This window comes from Cetorhinus maximus, chromosome 16, assembly GCF_964194155.1.
Source record: "Cetorhinus maximus chromosome 16, sCetMax3.hap1.1, whole genome shotgun sequence".
Classification (NCBI taxonomy): Eukaryota; Metazoa; Chordata; class Chondrichthyes; order Lamniformes; family Cetorhinidae; genus Cetorhinus; species Cetorhinus maximus.
The window spans coordinates 66643114-66670170 of NC_135894.1; the positions used below are offsets into that span (position 1 = coordinate 66643114).

The following is a 27057-nucleotide window of genomic DNA, read 5'->3' on the forward strand; positions in this document are numbered from 1 at the left end:
TGCATGTCCCAGAGATATCTGTAATTCTGGGTGGGTTCGAAACATGAGGGGTGGAACTTCAGTTGGAATTCAATATTTTGCTTTTATCTTAGTGTTTAATTTGACTGCCACCTCTCTTCAAGGAATGTCCACCTTGAAGAAGTATTGCTCTTCTCTCCGACAGGATTTCCGCCTACCTCTTTTGCCCTGTTGACGTTCATTGCTTCCCATTTCTCTCCTGGTGTTTGACAAGGTGTTTACTAAAACTTGCTTTCAAAGCCATATTTCATTCCTCAGTGACTGTCTCCATCTCCTTCTAACTGTAATGTTGTTCCATGGTCCCACCAGCAGAAGGCTCAAATTCATGGAATGTAGGATTGGCCCTGCAGTTGCTTTAATATTAAGTTTTGAGGGAGATGTTATGTCAGTTTAACCACTGGATTAAATGGGAGATACATTTCATTCAAGCTATGATAATCTAGTAGAGTGTGTGGACTGACTTTTCAAAAGGTTTTACTTACCTAGAAGGAAATCCCCATCTGAGTTATAAAAACTCCTGAAATACAAAACATAAGTATTATAGTACACTACGATTTTATTATTTTAGGTAGGAAGTTATATTTAATTACTAATCCATGATTGTTTAAAACGAGGTTAGGGCAGAAGAATTGTATTAGCTGTTGGACCAATGAAACAATGTACTTTAGACTGGTAATCTGGCGGTAAACCCTGTTCAACACAAACTAGTGCCAGGTAACTTAAGACTAATGGAGATGTCAAATATACACATCTGGGACATTTGCATTTGGGACATATTTGCCCTGTTGATTCAAATGCACTATGTTGTGTCAGATTGCTGAGACTAATTTAATTTAAAACTCTTTGCAGCTGTAAGCAACATTCTTTCTAAATGTTTTTTGGAGTGTGCGGGCAATAAAGGCCTTTACAAACTTTTGGATAGCCACACACGTGCGATAATTTAAAGGAACCAATTTGTGTGCAGCCTGCGTGGGGACATGGGTTGTCATCCAGCTTAGAGTGAACATTGGCTGTAAGACACAAGTTCCTTCATCTGTTTGAAGTGCAATGGACCCAGCTCTTGCGTTTGAAACCACTCTGTTACCTAATTCCTAATGCCCTCAACCTTTCTGACTTAGATTGGAATGCATGTCCCGGAGATGTTAAGCTAAGCACAGAAATATTCAGGGGCTGAAATTCCTCGGATTTCTATGAGCCTTTGCCTGTAAATCTGGCAGGAGATTGGCACTGCCAAATATATAACAATGATCTGATTACCTCAGTTCACTCATTTTAATATAAGAACCTGTGCCCTGGCTGCCCATCAATGCTGTGATTTTCAGGTGGGGGAATGTGCCCAATGCATGCATTTCCTGGCTCTGAACAGCAAATCTGTTGAAGTTCAGCAGTGGTACCTGTGTGCAGGCAAATTCCTGTACTCATGACAGGACTGGGGCCTCGGTCTTTAATGCAACAATAATAGCTTGAGTAGAATAAAGCAATTAAAGAGAAAAATAACAAAAACAAGGAGTTTCTAATCTTAATAGCACAGATAAAGACAGAAGTGGATAACAGTTTACGACAGAAAATGTTCCTAAAGGTATAGTCACATACTTATTCTCCATTGATGTGTTGCAGGCATAGATATGGATAGCCAAGCCACTTTGGGACCTGATGTCTCCGGCTCCACATAATGTATGTAAACCCTGTTGAAAGAGAGTACCATTCCATAGCTAGAGATAGGCAGTTTATTTCTGAGAGTAAGGAAAGACCCATAACTGAATAAATGATATATAAATTATGGAGGACTTATTCACACTGACTGATAGTTTCTCATTACACTTTCACTTCATTCTACTTCAAAAAATATAAACGAGAGCTATTGTCATATCTCTCCTGTAATTAAAGTTAATTGCCTTTAATAAAATGAGAGAGGTGGAATGCATGAATGTACAATATTTTGCAGACATCTATTTACATATTATATTAAAAACCTTATATTTGTTTGGCCCACTCTCAAAGGCCACTGGTATTGTAGTGTTGGTGTTACAGCAGCCCGAAAATGATGTTCGCTTTGCTGGAAATCTGCCAGAGGTTGCGTTGCAGGTGTCTACAGCTTGCTGGTCTGGTTCAAATGAAGTCCAAGGCCAATTCTAACCAGCACTTGGACATACCTGTTCCAGTGCAGGGATTGGTCCATGCACCAAGTTCATGTTGGCCAACCAGCACTTTGCTATTTCTACCCCTATCAATTGTATTTTTCTCAACCATAAACATTGTTGGTATGACATTACATAAATTTGCAGATGGGTCAAGGCAGTCAGAAGTAAACTAAATCCAGTCTTACTGTTACAAAGTCGATCCTCTTCTCTGTAGTTTTGTGGATTTTAAATGGCAGCCATCTGAGCTAGAAGCAGAATAAAATAATTTGTGAGACAAGTTTTATTTCAAGTTAAAGATATACACTATAAGTGAACTGTCAAGGTTTCCACTGTCTTTCAGGCAATGAGTCGAAACTCTATTTAAAAATTTTAAAAGACCTATGTGAATGTGCAAATTGTGTACTATATTTTGCAGTAATCTATCTACATATTAAAAATATTATATCTGCAATCACTTCCTGTCAATGAAATATAAGACATTAAAAAGGGGTCTGAATTATGTCTGGTCCAATTATCCCCTACTTTCTAACCTTACTTCACTGAAGACTACGTGGTCTTGGCTGCAAGAGTAATCTGGTGGAATGATTCACTTCCCCTATTGGATTTACATGCCATCAACAAAATGAAATGAAAATTAGACAGGTTCTACAAATGACAGGCTGAACACCAAAGATCACTAATTGTTCCCCGTGAAACAACTTAAAACACCCAATAGCCAAAAATGTAGTAAGCCTTGGGTTAATAAGAAATCTTTGTAGTGTATGTAGTTTATTCAGTATGTTATACATTCTCTTGTGACATCCTAGAGTATACATTTGATTGGACTGTGGTTTAGACTATTAACTATTGAACAGGTTCATTAAAAAATAACAGATAAGTGGTTGTGACATACAATGCAATAAATTATAATTCACCTGACATATTTAGTCCTACTTGAATGCACAATTTGTTTCCAAAGATATAATTTGATCATAAAATGTATAGAAGTACATTACGTGATCGTGCAAGGTTGACATTACATAAAATGAAAACCAAATCAGTTTCTTCCAAGTCTAATTAAGGGCACAAAAACTGAAACAATTCTATGACTCTGTGACCTAGGGTTCACTAAGTGTCAGCAGCTTCCATCTAACAAATCTATGTATCACCTCCCATTGTGGTGTTGAACCAAAGAACAAAGCAAGCAGCAACAGGAACCGGCTCTGGTGGCATCAACCCAAATGGTATTGCAATTACCCATTATTAACATATGGAAATCAACTGTCTCCCCCAGCCAATTTGTCTCTTTCTGTTAATGCATTGGCACAATGAATTGCTTAGCTCCTAGACCGGGGCACTTATTCAATCAAATCTGGTTTTAATCCCAAAGGTACTGTGTCAAAAAGATTGAAACATACATCTTTGACAGCATTTTGGCGCAATGTACAGTTTGCAAGACTTTTTGTTTTATAAGATAGCTTGTACTTTAAAAATGTAGTCCAAATATTTTTATGCGTACATAATTGCAACTCCATGAAGACATTTTGTTACCTGGTTGGGATCAGGGCTGACTTCATCCCAGTTGTAGGTCAGGTTTCCCTGGGGTATGGAAGTGAAGGGCTTGTGAAGAACTGAAGGTAAAATACGATAAAGCCAACTGGAAAGAAAAGGGTAGAAAGGAACTAATTAAAATTGAAGTAAAATGTGCAGACGTAGAAGGACCCATATTGCAAGAATGGTAAAAATGAAGTTAGTCTGCCTTATGGACAGGCTTACCTGCACTTGCAGCTAAGGAAGTGAGTCATGCCGAATTTTGCAATGGGACTCTCTTCCTCTAATTTGAATAATCCACTGGGACATGAAAACAGGTTAAGAAAACTTGACCAGTCACGCACTATATGGGAGAGTCTAAACTCTAATGAGCAGCAGTCTTTAAAAGGCTGTGCATTCTATTGAAGGGCAATTTGCACTGGTGGAAGAAAAGCTAGTAGATTAATTGTTCATTAATGTGGGCAATAATAGTCTATTTCAAGGCAAAAATTGGAGATCCACCCCCCACAGGAGGTATACCATAGGAGTTCAGCTTAATTTGGGCTGGAAGCTTGCCTCCAGTAAAAACATAATTGCAACTGAAGGGAGGCAGGTGATTGTCTAAGCCAATGCAGTTATCATGGCTCCTTACACCTGACTTCAAATGAGGAAAAGCTTTGCTGATATCAAGAAGCAGGCGGAGATAAATGTGTTCCTTCCCTTTACATACATTTCTTGTTAAACTCAAGCATGACACAAACCCAAGTTGAAAGCTCCCACACCTTTTGCGAGGTACCACTGTAAGTACCATATACAGATCAACACAGACCTTGCACTATGCTTAAGCTGAATTGTATCCTTTTCAGCATTGGATGTGGTGAGTATGAAATAAGCCTAAGCTTGAGGCTCTCCTCTGCTATTAGGATTCTTTTTCAGAGGGGTCATCAGCCATTAAGGTAGAGATTCGTCCTGATCTCCTAAGAGCCATCACCCCAATGTTTCTTCTCCTTTCAAAATGCAGAAAATCTTTTATATCAAAAGCATTCTTCACCCCAACTTATCAGGTGTTGTCAAAACTCAGTTTTACTCCTTTACAGGATTAATTTCCTTTGGATGAATTTTATCAACATGTTTGATAAATTAAATGTTAAATTAGCGAAAAACTGTTTTAAAATATTTTTCTGCATTATTTTGGCTCTGTCTCCTGAACCTACTAAACTCCTTTTCCATCAGCTCTACAATGAGGATCTGATTAATATGTTCTCAACCTAACAAAGCATAAGTACAATTTTGTAATTACTATGGCTCAGAATTATGCATTCATAATAATTTCATTCACAATTTAAAGACCTCTTTTGAGGATCCAGTACTTGCTTTAGAAGCCTCACTAAATTGATGTGCTGGTATTATTGAACAATCAATAGTTTCTTCATCATTTGAATATTGGAATCTACTTATTAATAAGTTTCTATGATTATCATAGTTTTAGGATGGTCGCATAAGAAAATTAATGGAACCAATTTGTTTAGATGTCACAATACATGGAGTAAGTAATGCTCTTAATTTTACCATAAAATCAATACTACCTCCTCTTATTGCTGTATCTTGGACAGGTGAAAGCTGAACCAGAGAGCTGTTCAGCATACAACCCATATGGACAAACCTGTGGATTATTCTGAAATGTAAAAAAAATGCAGAAGTGTTGTTATTTCAATGTTTACGTGACAAGATTGTTCCTGTTATGGCTGCTATTAACAATTGGAAGTCATTACATCATTCCTAACCAATCAGAGGTAACAATTTCATATACAACCTATTGTCAAACAATTGATATGAACCAGTAACCCCTTCTGCCACCCACTCCCTTCCCTGCACAGTCAAGGCTGTTCGGAACTTTAAAACTATGTATCATTCATTTTGTTTCTATTAGATCATGAAGCATTTCGTGTTTGATGTAACAGTTAGTTGTGTTTTAGTAAATTATAAACAAATGAAAATGTTGTTGGCATTTAGAGGCCATAACTGTCCTTTGAAAGATAAGGGTATAATGGACATTAGCAATTAGAAAATTAGCACAGATCTAGCTCCACTCATTCCACACATCACAGCCATTTCCAGTGGAGTAATTTTTATTGGGTGCAGGAAACTCCCTTGTGAAACAGGCTCGAGCTTGAATTGAATATTCAAATAATGTTCCAGTGGTGTCACCTTGTTATTCATGCAATTGCCTTTAACCTGCAGGGACGATAAATTCTCCATATGATTTTCTGCATATCAAGGGTGAGCTTGAAATCACAAGCAGTTAGCATGTCCGGGCATTATACACAATGTTAAAATGAGGACGACCTTTGAAATAGACATGGGGCAGGATTTCTACCTCGTCGGGCGGGTGCAGCGGCAGGCCTGGGAGCGGCCGCGAAACTGACCGCTGCCCGCGACCGGGCCCCGACCGCAATTTCATGCTGGCTGGCCAATTAATGGCCAGCCAAGGTGAATCAGGCGCTGAAACGCTCTGCACTGCTTGGATGGGAGGGCAGGGGGAGGTGAGGAGGAGGGCGAGCATGGAAGTCAGTGCATGCGCGGGGGTGCGCTCAGTGAAAGCTCCCTGAAGGCACAGAGCTGCCTCAGGGAGCTGAGGATTTTTAACATTAGAAATAAAGAATTGAAAAATAAGGAAAACATGTCCCATCATGTGACTCTGTCACACGATCAGGTACATGTTAAAAATGAGTTTTAATTTCTTTATGTTTTTTTAATCACTGGTCGAAACCTCAGCCTGCCCGTAAATGTATGTGGAACGTTCCTTGTTCCAGTCATACTACGGCCCCCTCCCACAACTCTTTCTCCGGTACATCGATGATTACTTTGGTGCCGCTTCATGCTCTCGTCTGGACCTGGAAAAGTTTATTAATTTTTCTTCCAATTTTCACCCCTCCATCATTTTCATCAGTGACACTTCCCTTCCCTTCCTTGACCTCTCTGTCTCAATTTTTGGTGATAGACTGTCCGTCAATATTCATTACAAGCCCACCGACTCCCACAGCTACCTCGACTACAGCTCCTCACACCCCGCTTCCTGTAAGGACTCCATCCCATTCTCTCAGTTCCTCCGCCTCTGTCGCATCTGTTCTGATGACGCCACTTTCCAAAACAGTGCTTCTGACATGTCTTCCTTCTTCCTTAACCGAGGTTTCCCACCCATAGTGGTTGACAGGGCCCTCAACCGTGTCCGACCCATCTCCCGCGCCTCTGCCCTCACACCTTCCTCTCCTTCCCAGAACCATGATAGGGTCCCCCTTGCCCTCACGTTTCACCCCACCAGCCTCTACATTCAAAGGATCATCCTCTGCCATTTCCGCCAACTCCAGCATGATGCCACCACCAAACACATCTTCCCTTCACTCCCACTGTTGGCATTCCGTAGGGACTTTTCCGTCCAGGACACCCTGGTCCATTCCTCCATCACCCCCTACACCTCAAAGCTCTCCCACGGCACCTTACCATGCAATCGCAGAAGGTGCAACACCTGTCCCTTTACTTCCCCTCTCCTCACCGTCCAGGGGCCCAAACACTCCTTTCAAGTGAAGCAGCACTTCACTTGTACTTCCCTCAATTTGGTCAACTGCATTTGCTGCTCCCAATGCAGTCTCTTCTACATTGGAGAGACCAAACACAGACTGGGTGACTGCTTTGCGGAACATCTTTGGTATGTCTGCAAGCATAACCCAGACCTTCCTGTCACTTGCCATTTCACTTGCTGCAACGTTCCAGTGAAGCTCAACACAAACTGGAGGAACAGCACCTCATCTTCTGATTAGGCATTTTACAGCTTTCCAGACTTAACATTGAGTTCAACAACTTCAAATCATGAACTCTCTCCTCCATTCTCACCCCTTATTGATCCCCTTTTCTCAATATTTATTTTTTAATTTTTATACATATATTTTTCCCACCTATTTCTATTATTATTTAAAAAATTTATTTCCATTCATTGTTTTATCCCCACCTTTTAGCCTGTTTTGATCATTTCTCCCACACCGTCCCCTTCCCCCACCCCACCCCCACTAGGGCCATCTGTCACTGGCTCATCCTGCTTTCTACTCTTAATATCACCATTAGCATCTCCTTTAGCCAGTATCACCACCATCAACACCCCTTTGACCTTTTGTTTATGACATCTTTTGCAATCTCTCCTTTGCCTCCACCTACCACTGGCCTTCTATCCAGCTTCACCTGTCCCACCCCCCCCTCAAACAGCTTATATTTCACCACATTTCTACTTCCCTTTAGTTCTGAAGAAGAGTCATCTGGACTTGAAACGTTGACTCTGTCTTTCTCTCCACAGATGCTATCAGACCTGCTGAGTTTTTCCAGCAATTTTTGTTTTTGTTTCAGATTTCCAGCATCTGCAGTATTTTGCTTTTTTCTTGTCAGAGATCCTGCCATATTAAATTTTCCTCTACTATGTATTATCCAAAATGCTCCTGTTTGTTTGCCGCCTTTTATTTGCATGTCTAGTGAACAGGAAGGTGTGTTGAGAAAACATTCTGCAATACAGGGAAGTAATTGTAATCATCATTACAAACTCTGTGATTAATACGAACTAGTGATACACAATAGTAGGATGACAAAAGAGAATGAGGGCACAGCATTCCTACAAGATTAACTAGCCGCACTGCAGTGTCAGCACACTCTGACTTTCATATTGACGAGTACTGCAGTGTAAATAAAAAGAAAAAGCTTCAAATGTTAGTTGTCTGAGATAAAAGCAGAAAATGTTTGATACATACAACAGGTCAATTGGCATCTTAAAGAAAAAAGATATGTTTCAGACATGTTTACTTATAGCACTGTGGAGATAATTCCTATTGCTGAAATAAAGATTGGTGCCTCTGCAGGGCCTTGAAAAATGCACTGAAGCATTTATTTTTAATAAGATCAAGCCTACAGGTAGGGCTTGAATCATCAAACCGGCTGTGCAGATTTCGACAGCTAACTGAGTGAAAAGTGCCAGTTAATCAGGAGGCCATATGGTCTACTCCTGCTCCTATTTCTTATGTTCTTATTAAGCTTACTGCAGGCAAAAAACAGAGGGGAGAATTGTACTGTACCTGACCCTTTGGTAAGGACCCAGGACAGCTTGGATCTTCTGAAGAAAACTCATTGCTGAATCCTGACATGTACTGGAAAAGAACAGACAGTGAACAGTCAGTGAAGTGCCATTTCAGTATTCTTGTAAAGCAGCTGATGAAAACGGCTAAAATTGCACCAAATAATACTGTGCCTGATTAGAAGATGTCTTTGTTTTGTTCTTGGAATGACTTTTATACAAACATCTGATTCAACAGCTCAATGACAAAATATTTTTAAAAATTTCATAATGAGGCTTTGAATATTCCAAGCATAAATGTATAGACCGGATGATGTGTATATTTATCTGTAAATGCAGGTTTACTACCATAATAATTTAAATGTATTTCTCCACAGATTTTACTTATTGTCCTAAGTAAGTAAGGACAGTTTCATCAGACTGGTCTCAAAATACTATCCTCATCCTCTTTTCTAGCAGTTAAAAGATGTGCAATGGTAATACCAGAACTGAGAGGTTATAACAATCAAGGAAGTTTGTACAGACTCTGACTCTTTTCACTCAAAAAAGTAGAAGCGTAACCTAGTAGAGGTTTTTAACATTATGGATCGGGTTTGATAGGGCTGCTGTAGAGAAGATGTTTGCACTTGTGGGGGAGGCATCTAAAACTAGAAGCCAGAAATATAAGATGGTCACTAATAAACCCACTAAAGAATTCAAAAGGAACTTCTTAACCCAGAGAATCTTTAGAATGTGGAATAGTATAGATGCATTTAAGATGAAGCTGCACAAACACATAAAGCAAAAGGAATAGAAGGTTATGCTGATAGTGTTAGGTGAAATAGAATGGGAGAAGGCTCATTTGGAGAATAAGTACCAGCTTGGACCAATTGGGCTGGATGACTTTTTTCTGTGCGGTAGGCTGTTAAGTAATTCTATATATTGGAGTTGGGTCGTTTGAAGGTCTTTTCACATTTTCCTGAATAACTAGGAAAGGCACAAGAGTACAATAAAGATTACTACCAGAGCTAGTAAAAGAACTAAAACTGAACTAGGATATAAAGATGTGAATGAGAACTGAAGACTGAATGTTAGTTCAAAAACATGATCACAAACTAATTTCACGACAACGTAAAAACCGACTTTTGGCCTTCTCGCCATATTGTCTGCTCACACCTGCCATGACACCCGGGGGCAATGGGAGCAGACAATTCCGCCCTATGACCCCCGCCTTCACTCCATTCCTGACTTGGTGCCAAACTCAGCCCCAGGCCAATTATGCATTTTACATTTGAAAATCACATTTAATTTCCTGGTCACAGCACTGGCGTTGATGCAGGGTGGGGTTGTGACCCAGAAATTATCTAGGTGTCAGGTTCCCAATCGCGAATTGAAAGTCCAGCCCATTAACTCTATTTCTCTCCCCACAAAAGCTGCCAGACATGCTGAGTATTTCCAGTATTTTGTTTTTATTTTAGTCTTTTTCAAGTTGTTCAGCTCACTGTTCCCTCAGGGATGCTATGAGTACCAAAGCAAAAGCAAAAATACCTGGAAAAACTCAGCAGGCCTGACAGCATCTGTGGTGAGGAACACAGTTAACGTTTCGAGTCCAAGAGTCATACGGACTCGAAACGTTAACTGTGCTCCTCTCCACAGATGCAGTCAGGCCTGCTGAATTTTTCCAGGTATTTTTGTTTTTGTTTCGAATTTCTAGCATCCGCAGTTTTTTGCTTTTATGCTATGAGTACCATTTCATTTATATACAAGAACATTAACAAAATGTTAGATCTCATGGTTTCTTTGCTGCATTCAGTCAAGAAACAATTGTGAACACTACCTAACCATGCATCACTTGATTTTCACAGTTAATTCATTTCTACTGATACAAGTTTTTATTTCCAGACTTTTTTTTAAACTGAATTAAAATTCTGAAACTGCCAAAGTGGGATTTGAAGTCATGTTCTTTTGATTATTAAGTCAATCCTAAGGATTATCAGTCCAGTGACATAACCACAATGCTACTGTACCAAAAAAATCTAACCAGAGAAGTTCATTCTGTAGCTTTCTATCTCCAACAGGATCAATGTATTTGTACCTCCCAGGTGCCCCTGACATACAGGGCTACATCCTTTTTAATCCATGTCTACTATAAATACTCTATGCTCCTGAATGTTATAATCATTTCTATCTTCTGGATTTAGCCATGTTTCAGATATTTCTACAACAACTTCCAGTTCCAGCATTTCTAATTCTTCTAGCATTCATGTGTTTACCTCTGACAGTTGCCCTTCTTCTCACAACCTCCAGCATTTGCCTATTCCAGATCTTCAGTTCATGTGAGTCTCTGAATTTTTGAGTCAATAGCAATCTGGCTACTATCTTCTATGATCTGTGTATCCTGGGATCTGTTTCCTCCCTGCCCTTACACCCCACTTCCTCAATAGTCTAGTTTAAATGATCTCCTACTGTTGCCTTGATGTTCCTTGCAAGTCTTTTGGTTAATTATATCATTTAGGTGCAGCCTACCTCTCCTGTGCCTGTATATTTTTTTTCTGGAAGGATTCCCAGTTACTTATGGAGATAGGAAGATGCGCTTATAACATGCTGCAGCCACCTCCTCAACTCTTTTGGTAAATGTTCCTCCTCTTCCAAACATTAATGCAGAAATTAAAACTGGATTATCACAGAAGCATTTGTATAATTGCAAAGGGTATATTTAAAATTATGAAATTTGAAAGAGGCAGCAATTTTTCTTGAGTTGGTTACAATATACCCCATAGTAACGAGGAGACATGGGATGCTGTTCCAACTATAACAGTGACCTTCTGTCAGTAGGCAGCTCCACTCAGCCTCCTGCTTATTGGCTGTTGCTCATGCAAAGCCCAAGTTTCAAAATATGTTTGCGATCAAAGTCTGAAAGTTGTGGAGTGGAAAGTCACAGATTACTGACCTTTAAACAAAACACACTTATGTATTTTTCCCCAAAAATGACGAACTTTCAGCTCCTGAAAACAGTAAGTTCTGTGACAGATGTATTGGAGAAAATTGTGTATTGAAACAAACACAATTAAAATGCAGTAGAACTTCAACAATAAAACTAACAGGTGATAATAACATACATTCGTATATGTACACTAGAGGGATCGATAGTATGCTAACATTGGTTGGAAGGGTAGTGCTTTTACAGCAAAACAAACAGGCCAAGGAAAGTTAAAAACGCACATAAAATTAATTGGGAGAAGTAGGAAATGGATGGAATATATTTTGAATTAAGTTTTTACCCCTAAGTAAATTGAAACCAGTAAATCAGTAAATATTTATGGAGCATATCAACATTGGTGAACATAAAAACGATAACGGATAATGTTTGTGAAATTTGCTTCCTGTGATAAATAAAAAAATACTTAGGTCTAAAACTTATAAATTCAGAGTTCTTACCTTGAGCGATGCCATTTTTATGGTGTTTTTCTTTTGTTCAAAAAGTTCAAGGGAGGTCTAAATGATAACTGGTCAGAAGTGATTGAGCTTTGTTCCTAGAGGAAAGACAGCCTCCTAGCTCCAGGGCAAGGAACTTTATACCTCAGAGATTGCATTAGGCATGCTCCAGAACTGATGCAACACATTGGATAAAAAAAATGAGGAGAGTGAGAATGAGGAGTGGAGAGAGGAAAGGAAAATGAGAATAAAAACTGAAAAACACAAACCAAGAAAAAATAAGTAAGCGAAAAATAATTCACAATGGAAAAGAAAAGGAGCAGAGAAAGAGAAAGCTATTAGACTTGAGAGTTTCATTATTAAAAAGTCATGATTCCATTAACCTTTTGCAGCTTTAGCATCAGCCTCAGGTTAAGAAACAATGCAAATCACATTAAGCAATATTGGGCTTTGTTCTCCTCTGACAGGGACCACTACAACTCCAGGGTATTTCTGCAGAGCAAAGATATCACCTGACTTCATTTCACCATTATCTTGGCTCCACTTTAAATAAGCAGTCGACCACTCAACATTCCTTTTTGACCTCCATCCTAGCTTACATAATAAATGGTTCTCCTCAGTTCCTAAAATATGTTCAGGAGTATTTCCTACAGCAGTATGTTTCCAGACCAACGAGAAAGAAGACATTGCTAGGCCTGGTTCTTTGGAATGAGGTGGACCGAGTGAATCAAGTGTCAGTAGGGCATCATTTAGGGGACAGTGATCATTATATCATAAGGTTTAGGTTGGCTATGGAAAAGGACAATGAGCAATCCAGAGTAAGCATAATTAATTGGGACTTCAGTGGAGTAAGAATGGATATGACCCAGACAAATTGGAATCAAAGGTTGGCAGGCAAAACTGCAACTGAACAATGGTTTGCCTTTAAAGAAGAGCTAGTTCAGGCACAGTCAAGGTATATTCCCACGAAGGGGAAAGGTAGGGCAAACAAATCGAGAGCTCCCTGGATGACAGAAGGGATAGATATTAACAAAAAGCAGATAAAGTGTGCTTATGACAAATGGATAGGTGGATAATACAGCTGAGAACCAGGCTGATATTAAAGTTCAGAGAGGAATTGAAAAAGCAAGGAGAAGAAGTAAAGAGAGAATATGAGAAGAAACTGACAGCTAATATTAAAGGGAATTCAAAAGTCTTTCATAGCCATATAAATGGTAAAAGGGTGGTAAAAAGAGGAATGGGGCTGATTAGGGGCCAAAAAGGGGATTTACGCATGGAGCTGGGGGCATTACTGAGATATTAAATTAACACTTTGCATCTGTATTTACCAAGGAAGAAGATACTGCCCAGGACATGGTGAAAGAGGAGGTAGTTCAGACACTGGAAGGGTTTAAAATTGATAAGGAGGACGTATTGGATAGCCTGTCTGTACTTAATAAGACACCAGGACCCAATGAGATGCACCAAAGATACTGAGGGAAATTAACTGGAAATTATGGAGGCACTGGCCATCATTTTCCAATCTTCATTAGACTCAGGGGTGGTGTCAGAGGGCTGGAAAATTGCAAATGTTACACCCTTGTTCAAGAAAGGATGTAAAGCCCAGCAGTTACAGGCCAGTCGGTTTAACCTCGGTGGATAATTGATCACAAAATTAATAGCTATTTGGGAAAATGCTGGTTAAACAAAGAAAGCCAGCACAGATTTTTTAAGGGCAAATTATGTTTAACTAGCTTGGAGTTTTTTGATGAGGTGATGGAGAGGGCTGTTGATGTGGTGTACGTGGACTTCCAAAAAGCATTTGATGAAGTGCTGCACAACAGACTTACGAGCAAAGTTAGAGTTAGTGACAGTAATCAGAGATTAGTGGTTTGTTTCTCGGACTGGAGGGAGGTTTATAGTGGAGTTTCCCAGGGGTTGGCTTTAGGGCCCCTGCTCTTCCTGATATATATATTGCTGACCTATATTGTCAAGAAACTATTATATTTTTCCTAATATTTGTGTGTGTGTGTGTGTAGAATTTTCCGTTTGACGTGCGGGGGGCAGGCCCTGCACGTCCACGTGTAAAATGACGCACGGTTATGTCGGGCAAGGGTCCCGACGTCACCGCGCGATATTTCGCTGGGAGGGCAAGCTATGAAGTCCGACGCACGCCCGCCATTAATTAATGGGCCACTTAAGGTCATTTAGTCTTCAATCGACGCCAATTTTTCGGCACCTGTGCGATCTTTGAGTCAGCGCACGGGCGCAATGGGCAGGTGGATAGGAGACATTTGTATTAACCTCATCCACGGGCGGGATAAGAGAGCTCAGTGGGGCCGTGAATCTGCTCTGTGATGTATTTATTGGTGAAAGTTTTTCAAACTTGCCTGTGTGATCTGCAGCACTTCAAAACGCATCCCAGCTGCTTTTTCTGGACTCTTAACCTTCAGGTCAGCACTCTGCAGTGAGGAATCTTATCTGGGCCTGCAGGTTTCAGGAAGCCTTCCCTTAGCCTGGATATGGGATCTGATCTGTCCATTAGAGGCAGCTCCACAGAGGAGGACGGGAGGGCTAGAAGGGGAAGGAGGCCAGGAGTGCACATTCAGCCTCCAGGGGAGCCACCTTTGGGATTACAGGTGCAGGCACAAGGGGTGCAGGTCCAAGAGGTAGATCAAGGTGGAAGATGCCACTATCCTGTTGCCAGGGTTTACAGGTGGCAAAGCAGCTACCTGAGGTGCAGTGCTGAAGGAGGCTTCGACTCTCAAGGGAGACAGTCAACTATATCTGTCAGATGATTGGGCTTGTGATCTCCCCTAACTGTGTGGGCGGACACCCCATGCCAGCAGCACTGAAGGTCACAGTTGCCCTCAACTTCTATGCCTCTGGCTCTCTCCAGGGGTCGGTGGGTGATCTTTGCAGTGTCTCCCAATCAGCTGTCCACACTTGTGTCAAGCAGGTTACAGACGCTCTGTTCAGACGGGCATTGACCTTCATCCACCTCCACTGAGACCAGGCAAGCCAGACACAGTGAGCCAGAGGCTTCGCAGCCATTGCTGGCTTCCCCCACGTCCAGGGTGCAATAGACTGTACACATGTGGCCATTAAGGCACCAGAAGGTGAGCCCGGTGCCTTCGTCAACAGGAAGGGCTTCCACTTCATGAACGTGCAGATAGTGTGTGATCACAGGATGCAGACTATAAGTCTGTGCGAGGTACCCAGGCAGCTCCCATGATGCCCACATCCTCAGACACTCCCAGGTGCCGGGGCTCTTCAGTGCTCTGGCCCAGCTTGATGGATAGTTGCTGGATGACAAGGGCTATCCCCTCAGAAGGTGGCTCATGATGCCTCTCTGCTATCCAAGAACAGAAGCTGAGCAGCAATACAATAGGAGCCACGGCACCACAAGGACTGTGGTGGAGAGAGCCATCGGTCTTCTCAAGATGCGCTTCCGATGCCTGGACTGTTCAGGGGGCGCACTCCAGTACCCCCCAGATCGTCTCTCGGTGATAGTGGTTGCATGCTGCGCTCTCCACAATCTTGCGCTGGAAAGGGGGGCACGCTGTGGAATTTTCCCAAAGTGCTGGCCACACTGATAACATGAAAGATTTTATATTCTGGGAGAAGTAATTTCTAAAGACAAGAGGAAACAATGGGATTTACAAATCAAAAGGGATAAAATATATTTAAAGAAGGATGGAAGGCTGTGTGAGGGGTGGCCATGTGAGACCTTGTGTGAAACAGACTTGGGGAAAAAAAGCCTCTGGCCACACTGCAGAATTTTGCTGTTCTAGTAACCAAAGTTGTGTTAAAAACCTTTGGAAGTCCAATGTCCAGTGGGTGCTTGTGGTAAAATTGCTGGATGACTATAAATTTGGAATCTATTTGTACTGTTGCCTTAAAGGGGGTGTGTAGTTGAAAGTCTGGTTAAGTAGAAATTTTGGGAACTTTTATAACCGTGTAACTGTAATCTTGTTTGTTTGCGTGTGTGTGTTTAAGTTTTTTCTTCTTTTGTTAATAATATTTTAATTTAATCTTTAAAATCTCTAAAGGTGGTAATAGACTCATTACTTCTGCTTTCAGTGCATAAGCCTTCTCATAATAAATACTAATCGCAGAATCGTTGTGATAGTGTGGCCAAGTTTCTCTTGTGGATTTGGTCTGCCTGGCACATATCACCTGCCAAATCAGAACAAAATCTTGGTGTACAGGCACAATTTCAAAATTTGTAGACAAGATAAAACTTGGAATCATGGCGATGAGGATAGTGTAGAACACGCTTGTCCAATCTTTTCACTTGAGGGGGCCACATTTCCATTTTTCTCACTCAAGAGGCCAATGAGCAAATTTCGGGAAGATAAAGTTTGGCACAACATTAAACTGAATTTCAAAAAAAAACGTTGTGATATTAAGAAAAGAAACAACTTGCTGAGCAAAAGTAAAGCAATGTCAAAGCAATAAATTGTTAAGTTAAGAAAAAGAGTAATTAATAAGATGACCAGAGTGTGAGAGGATCAGAGTGTGTACCAGACTCACTCCCAATCTCGGGGTGCTCACACACTCACCTTCACCCACTGTGTGAGTGGGTGTGAGTGTGTGGTGGTGAGAGTGAATGAGAAACCTGAGACTGGGAGTAAGGCAAACACAAACTCACTATCTCACTCTCCCACACACACACACACTCACTCTCTCACTCCCATACGCACACAAATTCACTCACTCCAGGCACACACACTCGTTCACGCACGCACACACTCATTCCCACACACACATACGTACTCCCACACACACACACACAGTCTCACCCCCACAAACACACACAAACTCACTTATTCTCTCTCACACGCACACACTCAAACACACATAATCACTCTCTCACTTCCACAAACACACACAAACTCACTTCCACACACACACACTCACTCGTTCTCTCTCACACACGCACACTCTCACTCACTTCTACACACACACACACACACACACACACACAAACTCACTCATTCTCTCTCTCACACATGCACTCACTCCATCACTCCCACACACATGCGCACTCAATCTCTCACAAACGCCAGTCAGCCTGTTCCTCAGCCCTCTCCTCCAATCCCAGGCTCCACAGTATCTCACTCCTGGGCCTTGCAGCCAGCTTCGCCTTCATGGGATCCTCAGCAGCCTCTCATCCCTGGGTCTTTAGCAGCCGACCTCTACTTCCTGGGCCCCAACAGCCAGCCTCTTTTTCCCAGGGCTCCAGCAGCCAATCTCTCCTTCCCTGGGCCCCGACACTCTTGCTGCCATCGCCGCCCATGGCACTCTCTCTCTCTCTCTCTCTCTCTCATCCCTCCCCCAACCCTGCCTGAAAGAAAACCTCTTTCTCCCCAGCAAACTCACCGCCTCTGGTGTTCATTTCTCCTCCAATCACAGACTGTGTCTCTCCCACGTTTGCACTAGTGAGCCTATCAGCAGCAAACGAGGGAGTGGAGCGGCCGGTGATTGGAGGAGAAATGCCTAGCACAATGTTCCACTCCAACTTACCTGTTTGTCTGGCATTTTGAAAACTGGCTCCGGGGGCCGCATGGAGGGCTTCAGGACCTGGATGCCGGCCGTGTGTTGGACGAGTCTGGTGTAGAACTTGCTGTGGGATATAAACAAGCTGGTGGAATAGGTGGACAATTGGCAGATGAAATTGAATGCAGAGCAGTGTGAACAGAGTCATTTTGGTAGGGAGAGTGTGGAGAGACAATATAACATAAAGAATACAATCCTAAAATGGATGCAGGAGCAGAGGGACCTAGGTGTAAATGTATATAAACCATTGAAGGCAGCAGGACACATTGAGAGCATGGTTAATAAAGTATACAGCATCCTGGGCTATATAAATAGGGGCATAGAGTACAAGAGCAAGGAAGTTATGTTAAAACTGTGTAAACACTGGTTTAGCCCCAAATGGAAAATTGCATTCAATTCTTGGCACCTCACTTTAGGAAGGATGTGAAGGCATTAGAAAGGGTGCAGGAAAGATTCACGAGAATAGTTCCAGGGAAGAGCAACTTCAGTTAGGTAGATAGAATAGGTAAGTTGGAACTGTTCTCCTAGGAGAAGGGAAGTTTGAGAGCAGATTTGACAGAAGTATGTAGGGAGGTGGTGGTGCAGTGGTAATGTCACTGGACTGGTACCCCAGAGACACAGGGTAATGTTCTAGATTTGAATCCCACTCCGGCAAAAATTACCTGGAATTAAAAGTCTAATAATTACAATGAAACCATTGTCAATTGTTATAATGCCCTTTAGGGAAGGAAATCTGCCATCCACAGTAATGTAATTGACTCTGAAATGACCCAGCAAGCCACTCAGTTGTATCAAACCACTACAAAGCCAATAAAAAGGAATCAAACCAGACAGACAACCTGGCATCGACCCAGGCACCAGAAATGACAACGTCAACCCCACCCCTGCAAAGCCCTCCTTACTAATATCTGGTGCTAACCGTGGGAGAGCTGCCTCACAGACTAGGCAAGCAACAGCCTGACATAGTCATATTCATGGAATCATGTCTTACATAGTGTTTCAGACACCACCATCACCGGCAGGACAGACCCAGCAGGTGTGGTGGCACAGTGGTATACAGTCAGGTGGTGGTTGCCCTAGGAGTCCTCAACAGCGACTCCAGCCCCCATGAAGTCTCATGGCATCGGGTTAAACATGAGCAAGGAAACCTCCTGCTGATTACCATGTACCCCCTCCCCACTCCCCCGGCCCCAGCTGGTGAATCAGTATTCCTCCATGTTGAATTCCACTTGGAGGAAGCATTAAGAGTGCAGAATGTACTCTGGGTGAGGGACTTCAATGCCCATCACCAAGAGTGGCTTGGTAGCCACTGGCTGAGTCCTGAATGGGATACATTTCAAACAGATCTAGCAACTCAAGACTGGGTAGCCATGAGGCTCTGTGGGCCATCAGAAACAGCAGAATTGTGCTCAAACACAATCTGTAACCTCATAGTCCCGCATATTCCCCACCCTACCATTACCATCAAACCAGGGGGTCAACCCTGGTTCAATGAAGAGGGCATGCCAGGAGCAGCATCAGGTATACCTAAAAATGTGGTGTCAACTTGGTGAAGCTACAACATGGGAGTAATTGCGGGCCAAACAGCATAAGCAGCAAGTGATAGACAGATCAAAGGGATTCCACAACTCACGGATCAGATCTAAGCTCTGCAATCCTGCCACACCCAGTCGTGAACGGTGGTGGACAATTAAACAACTTACTGGAGGAGGAGGTTCGACAAATTTCCCCAATGTCAGTAATGGAGGAGCCCAGCACATCAATGCAAAAGATAAGGCTGAAGCATTCACAACAATCTTCAGCCAGAAATGCTGAGTGGATGATCCATCTCGGCCTCCTCCAGAGGTCCTCAGCATCACAGATGCCAGTCTTCAGCCAATTCAATTCACTCCACGTGATATCAAGAAACAGCTGAAGGCACTGGATACTGCACAGGCTATGGGTCCTGACAATATTCCGGCAATGGTACTGAAGACTTGTGCTCCAGAATTTGCCGTGCCCCGAGCCAAGCTGTTCCGGTACAGCTTCAACACAGGCATCTACCCGGCTATGTGGAAAATTGCCCAGGTATGTCCTGTACACAAAAAACAAGACAAATCCAACAGGGCCAATTACCACCCCATCAGTCTACTCTCCATTATTAGTAAAGTGATGGAAGGGGTCATCAACAGTGCTACCAAGTGGCTCTTGCTTAGCAATAACCTGCTCACTGACACTCAGTTTGTGTTCCGCCAGAGTCACTCAGCTTTTGACCTCATTACAGCCTTGGTTCAAACATGGACAAAAGAGCTAAACTCCTAAATTGAGGTGAGAGTGGCTGCCCTTGACATCAAGGCAGCATTTGACCAAGTGTGGCATCAAGGAGCCCTAGCAAAACTGGAGCCAATGGGATTCAGGGGAAAACTCTTTGCTGGTTGGAGTCATACATTGCACAAAGGAAGTTGGTTGTGGTTGTTGGAGGTCATTCATCTCAGCTCCAGGACATCACTGCAGGAGTTCCTCAGGGTAGTGTCCTCGGCCCAACCATCTTCAGCTGCTTCATCAATGACCTTGCTTCCATCATAAGGTCAGATGTAGGGATGTTTGCTGATAATTGCACAATGTTCAGGACCATTCACAACTCCTCAGATACCCTGAAGCAGTCCATGTCCAAATGCAGCAAGAACTGGACACTATCCAGGCTTGGGCTGACAAGTGGCAAGTAACTTTCACACCACACAAGTGCCAGGCAATGACCACCTCCAACAAGAGAGATAAAAGCAAAATACTGCGGATGCTGGAAATCTGAAACAAAAACAGAAAATGCTGGAAAAACTCAGCAAGTCTGACAGCATCTGTGGAGAGAGAAACAGAGTTAACATTTTGAGTCCGTATGAGTCATACAGACTCAAAACGTTAACTCTGTCTTTCTCTCCACAGATGCTGTTAGGCTTGCTGAGTTTTTGCAGCATTTTCTGTTTCCAACAAGAGAGAATCTAACTTGACATTCAATGGCATTGCCACCGCTGAATCCCCCACTATCAACATCCTGGGGGTTACCATTGACCAGAAACTGAACTGGACTAGCCATATAAATACTATGGTTACAAGAGCAGGTCAGAGGCTAGGAGTCATGTGATGACTAACTCGCCTCCTGACGCCTCAAATCCTGTCCACTATCTACAAGGCACAAGTTAGGAGGGTGATCAAGTACACTCTGCTTGCCTGCATGAGTGCAGCTGCAACAATACTCAAGAAGCTTGATACCATCCAGGACAAAGCAGCCCACTTGCTTGGCACCCATTCCACAAACATTCATTCTCTCCACCGCTGGTGAACAGTGGCAGCAGTGTGTACCGTCTATAAGATGTACTGCAGAAACTCACCAAGGCTCCTTAGGCAGCGCCTTCCAAACCCACGATCACGACTACCTAGAAGGACAAGGGAGACACATGGGAATATTACCACCTGGAAGTTCCCCTCCAAACCACACACCATCCTGACTTGGAAATATATCACCATTCCTTCACTGTTACTTGGTCAAGATCCTGGAACTCCTTCCCTAACAGCACCACAGGGGCTGTAGTGGTTCAAGAAGGCAGCTTACCACTGCCTTCTCAAGGGCAATTAGGGATGGGCAATAAATGCTGGCCTAGCCAGCGACGCCCACACCCTGTAAATTCATTTTAAAAATCATGAGGGTTCTGGATAGAAGGCCGAAACTGTCCCCAATGCTGGAAGGATTGAGAACCAGAGGGAGCAGATTTAATATAATTGACAAACGTAGCAATGGGGACATCAGAAAACCCTTTCCACTCAGTAAGTGTTTAGGATTTGGAATGCACTGCCTGACAGTGTGGTGGAAGAAATTTCAATTGAGGCATTCAAATGGAATTGGACTATTATCCAAAAAGGGAAAATGAGCAGGGCTACAGGCAAAAGGCAGGCGAGTGGCCACTAGGTGAATTGCTTCTCCAAAGAGCCGGCACAGATATAATGGGCCGTATAGCCTCCCTCTGTGCTGTAACCATCCTATGATTCTATGGGGGGAATTTGCTCCCCATTGTGGGGGGCTGAGCAGGAGCAGGCACGCAGCCAATCACCGCCATTTTACCTGGGCGGGCCAATTAAGGCCCGCCCAGCATGACACGCACCTGGAAGCGCTCAGCGCTACCTGTGCCTGTGGGGGGAGAAGGGAGAATCTGGGCCTGCGTTCTTGCGTGTGAAGAGCGCACAAATCTCCCTGAAGCACGGAGCTGCCTCAGGGAGATTACTTTGATCATGAAGAATTGAAATAAAGAAAAAAAAATTTATTCAGACATGTCCCCTCATGTGACAGTGTCACATGAGCTGGGACATGTCAATGAATTTTAATAAAAAATCTTATTTAATTTATAAAGCCTTCACGAAACCTCATCCCGCCCGTGGATGAGGTTTCATGATAAATGTGAAGGCCACCTGGGCTCTTCGCCTGCCGCCAACCTTAAGGTTGGATGGGCAGCCCGGTTAATTGTTTCAATTAGTTGTTAAATGGCCTTAACAGGCTTTTGACAGTTCGGCAGGCGCGCAGCCGACTCCGGTGCACGCCCACCGAACTGAAAATCAGAATTACGTGTGGTGATGTCGGGATGCACACCCAACGTCACCACACATCATTTTACATGTCGGCGAGTGGGGCCTGCCCCCGCACGCCGACCAGAAAATTCAGGCCTATGAATCTACACTGCCAACTTCCTTTTCAAACCTACCATTATCACCCCATCCTCATAAAAATCACCCTTGGCCCCTTTCTCCTTGCAAATTCTCACCCCATCTCTAACCATCCTTTTCTCTCCAAATGTGTTGTTACTTCCAAAATCCTTGGCCATCTTCCTGTAACTCCATCTTTAATCAGGTTTCAGCCCCTACCACATCACTTAACCGGCTCTAACCAAAGTTCCAAATGATCTTCTTTGTGACCCTGACCATTGTGCATAGTCCAATTTTAAATTCTCATCCCTGTAATCTCCTCCTTGCAACCCCTCTTAAACTCTCCGTTCTTCTGAGTGTGGATTATTTTGCATCCCCCTCCTGGCACACTATTATCAAATATGTTATCATCTGCCTAAGCTCCGCACTCTAAATTCTGTCTCTAAATTCTTCCGCCTCCATCTCCCTCTTGTTGTTGGGTGGCTGAGTTGTACTATTAATGATAGAGTTGATCTGCAGACACTTCTTGGGTGGAAACATTAGGTTTATTTACAATATACTCAGCAGCAACTACACATGTGCTTTCAACTCTAACTCTATCTCTACACTGTCTGCTGAGGTAGCCCGTGATACTCACTTATTGATTACTGCAGCTCATGTGATCTTGCCTAACAAGTATCATTCTTAAAGGTTCATTACACACTAAATAACACCATAATTATTACATTGCTCCCTCTCTAACTCGGCTATACATATTATATTTACAAGTACATATTTTTCAAGACAACATAAAATTTATACTGGGTGAGGAATTTATAAGTTCAGTCTTTCAGGTGGTTGGCCTGGTAAGTGTAGAACGTCGCAGCTCCACAACTTCAGATTCTTTGTCAGGAACCTCCTTTTCCGGAGTTGCCTGAACATCAGGTGCTTCGGTGGGCACTTGCAGTTCTGTATCCTCAACTCTTACAGGAATATCAGACATGTCAGTCCTGGATTGAGTAACCTCAACAGGAAACGCAGACTCGGTCATGGTCGCTGGTGGAACCAAATCTTGGTGACTTGTCTCTCTTTTCCTTAAATAGTCCACATGTTTATGGATGATCTGGCCTTCCACCTCCATGTGGTAAGATAGAGGTCCAGTCACCGCACTTATTTCACCCGGTAACCACTTTGGTCCTTCCCCCGAAATTTTTCACATATACCGGCTCTCCCACGGTAAATCTCCTCTCGAGACTGCCAGTCATGTCTAGTTTTTTGGCTTCTCTGAATCCTTTCCACCTTCCCCTCTAAATTCGGCATTATTAAGCTCAACCTTGCCCTGAGACGGTATTTCAACAATAACTCCGCAGGTGTGACACCTATTGTTGTGTGAGGGGTAGTCCTGTAATGTAAAAGAAGGCGTGCTAGCTTGGTTGCCAAGGAATCACCAGTTAACTTTTTCATGCCTGACTTGAACGTTTGAACCGCCCTTTCAGCCAGTCTGTTTGAGGGAGGGTGCTACGGTGCAGTTTTCACATGAGTGATACCATTGAGGCTGATAAACTGTTGCAACTCAGCACTCGTAAATGCCGTGCCATTATTGGAAACGACTACTTCTGGTATTCCGTGAATGGCAAAACTCTGCTATAGTTTCTAAATTGTAGCAGCCTACGCTGGTGACTTCACCTCATATATGTCCAACCATTTTGAATGGGCATTGATAATGAGCAGAAACATTGTTCCCAGGAAAGGTCCAAAGTAGTCTATGTGTAACTGCACCCAGGGTCTACCTGGCCAATCCCACGGGTGTATTGGAGCTGTCACTGGCAACTTCTATAGTTGCTGACATTGCACACGATGCTTTACTAAACTCTCTATTTCACCATCCATCCCAGGGCACCATAGAAAGCTGTGTGCTATGGTCTTCATTCGGGAAATTCCTGGATGGGCACCGTGTAGTTCAATTAAAAGTGGCTCCCTTCCCTTTGGAGGAACTATCACTTGTGCTCCCCACAATAAGATGCCATCCTGGCTGGTTATTTCTTATCTTCTGTTGAAGTACGGTTTCATTTCGTCAGATATGGGCTCCTATGACCAACCATGTAGCACTTGTTCTTGTACCTGAGATAGGACTGGGTCCCAACTTGCCAGTCTCTGATCTGTCAAGCACATACCAGCGAGAAATCTAAGAAATTTAACAGTAAAACAAGTTCTTGTGGAACTGGGGCGTGCTCATCATTTTCTTGTAAAGGCAAATGACTAAGGGCATTGGCGTTTGCGATTTGATTGTCAGGCCTATGTACGAAAGTGTATTCATATGCTGCCAGAATTAAAACCCATCGTATTTTTGCTGAGGCTATGGGTGGTGTCCTCATTAAACAATCCAAGCAATAGTTTGTGGTCTGAAATGATTGTAAAATGGTAGCCGTCTACGTACTGGTGAAATTTCTTGGCACCAAAGATGATGGACAGGCTTTCTTTGACTATCTGCAAGTATCCCTTTTCCGCTGAGGTGAGCGCTCTTGATACGTAACCTATTGGCCATTCCATGCCGTCGTCCATCCAATGAGAGAATACTGCTCCCACTCCATAGGGAGATGCGTCACATGTCAGCACCAATTCTTTCGTCTGGTCATAATGCACTAATAGATTGGACAAATGCAACAATTGTTTCACCTTTATGAAAGCTTCTTTCTGGGTCACCTCCCAAGACCAATGTTGGTTCTTTTTGAGTAGAGAATGCAGGGGGGGGGCAGCATTGTAGACAAATAGGGTAAGAACCGCTCGTAATAGTTGATAATTCCTAGGAATGATTTCAGCTCTGAGGTGTTTTTTGGTGCAGTTGCCTCTCCTATGGCTCTCACTTTCTCAACTGGGTGGAGGCCCTGTGAATCTACCCAGTGACCCAAATAGATTACCTCCCTCGCTTGGAACGTGCACTTTTTTTTTAAACACACTCCAGCTTGCAAGAAACATTTTAAGACTTCTAAGTTTGCCAAATGCTCTTTTTCAGTGTATCCTGTCACCAATACATTGTCTAAACAGGGCAGTCCCTACAGTAAGCTTTCTATTGTTCTCTGAAAGATGGCACAAGCGGAGGAGAGACCGAAAGGCAATCGTGTATATTGGTACAAACTTTTGTGAGTATTAATTGTGACAAATTCCCAGGAGGCATTATCCAACTCTAGTTGTTGTTAAGCATGACTCATGTCAAGCTTTGTGTACATTGTCCCTCCTGCCAGCTTGGCATACAGGTCTTCAATTTTTGGAATGGGGCGCCTGTCTAGCTTAGCTGCTTTAGTAACTGTCAGTTTGTAGTCTCCACAAATTCGGATGCTTTGATTGGGTTTAAGGACGGGGACTATGGGTGCTGCCCATTCTGAGAACTGAACAGGTTGTATAATGCCCAGTTTCTCTATTCTGCTCAATTCAATGTCAACAATTTCTCAGGGCATATGGCACCGGGGTTGTGAGGGGTTCCGGATGCACATGAATCTTGGCCTGCAGGCCCTGGATTTTCCCCAGTTCATCCTTAAAGATGGTAGATTACTTTCTAAATAGCTCTGGCAGCCCACTTGCTCTCAACTAGAAAATATCAGACCATTCTTACTTAATCTCCTTTAACCAATTTTGCCCTAGGAGGCTTGGCCCTTCACCTGCTACCACCATCAAGGATAGCTTTGCTGATTGGCTTCCATAATGGACAGTTACTCTGCTCATGACCTTTACTTGAATGTCTTCATCAATATATGTTTTTAGCTTGGCTTCGATTTCTTCTAAACTTAATTGATGTTCATCATTATTCAAATATCTGAAGGTATGTTCCCCAGTTACTGTAGTGGAAGCTCCCATGTCCACTTCCATTCTAACAGGTTTGCCATTTACTTTCACTGTGACAAATATTGGTTCTGTCTTTCCAACTTTCAGATTAAACGAGTAAATGTCTGAATTTGTTATTTCAGGCTGTTCTACATTATAGATTTCATTGGGCTTCTTCTTATGTTTACAAGCCTGCTTGAATCTTTCCTTGCATTGCCTCATCCTATGTCCATTTCTATGACAATAGTAGCATTCGATTATTTTTAAAGTGCCAATCACTAAAATACTGATTGTTTCCACCTCTTTTGAAATTATCTTTGATTTCGCTGCTGTAAATTTTCTTTATTCATCGGCTAGCAGGGGCTGTTTCCCATTTGTTGGCGGAGCCTTGCATTTTTGCGCCTCTTTCGGCTGAGGCTTCCAACCCAATGTGGAGGACAGCACCATTTTGCTCACCCTGCTTTTGAATCTCTTACTGCGCTTTCCATGGCCAGCGTTATCTCTAGCGCTTTCTTGAAATCCAGATTCACTTTGGACAATAATCTTTTCTGAATAATGTACTCTTTCACACCACACACTAAACGATCCCTCAGCATGTTCAGAGCCATACCGAACTCACAATATTCCATTAGCTGCTTCAAATTTGCCATGTAGCATGCAATTTTATCACCCAGGACTCTATTTCGCAAATTAAACCTGAACCCCTGCATTATGATTGAGGGCTCTGGTTGAAAGTGACCCTTCACGAGGTCCACAAATTCATTGAAATTCTTTGAATTTGGGTACTAGGTGCCATCAAACTTCGGAACAGACTGTAGGTATTGCTCCTACATTTACTCAAGAGGATTGCTCGCCTCT

At 42.8% G+C, this 27057-nt stretch overlaps 1 protein-coding gene across 2 annotated transcripts in view; it reads right to left on the bottom strand.

Annotated features, from left to right (window-relative positions):
* The window catches only part of hgd (homogentisate 1,2-dioxygenase), a 32005-nt gene extending 19658 nt beyond the window's left edge, over window positions 1-12347 (bottom strand). Inside the window, exons 1-7 of one of the 2 annotated variants that reach the window (XM_078559957.1) lie at window positions 12196-12347; window positions 8780-8851; window positions 5255-5343; window positions 3690-3795; window positions 2345-2404; window positions 1612-1703; window positions 501-535 (exon numbers count right to left, since the gene is read on the bottom strand). In XM_078559957.1, coding sequence (XP_078416083.1) covers window positions 501-535; window positions 1612-1703; window positions 2345-2404; window positions 3690-3795; window positions 5255-5343; window positions 8780-8851; window positions 12196-12210 — 469 coding nt within the window. In that variant the 5' untranslated portion in view covers window positions 12211-12347. Of the gene's footprint in view, window positions 1-500; window positions 536-1611; window positions 1704-2344; window positions 2405-3689; window positions 3796-5254; window positions 5344-8779; window positions 8852-11030; window positions 11087-12195 lie in introns of those variants that run through there. The other variant, XM_078559958.1, reaches the window with a different exon arrangement.
* Between the last annotated feature and the right edge of the window lie 14710 nt (window positions 12348-27057).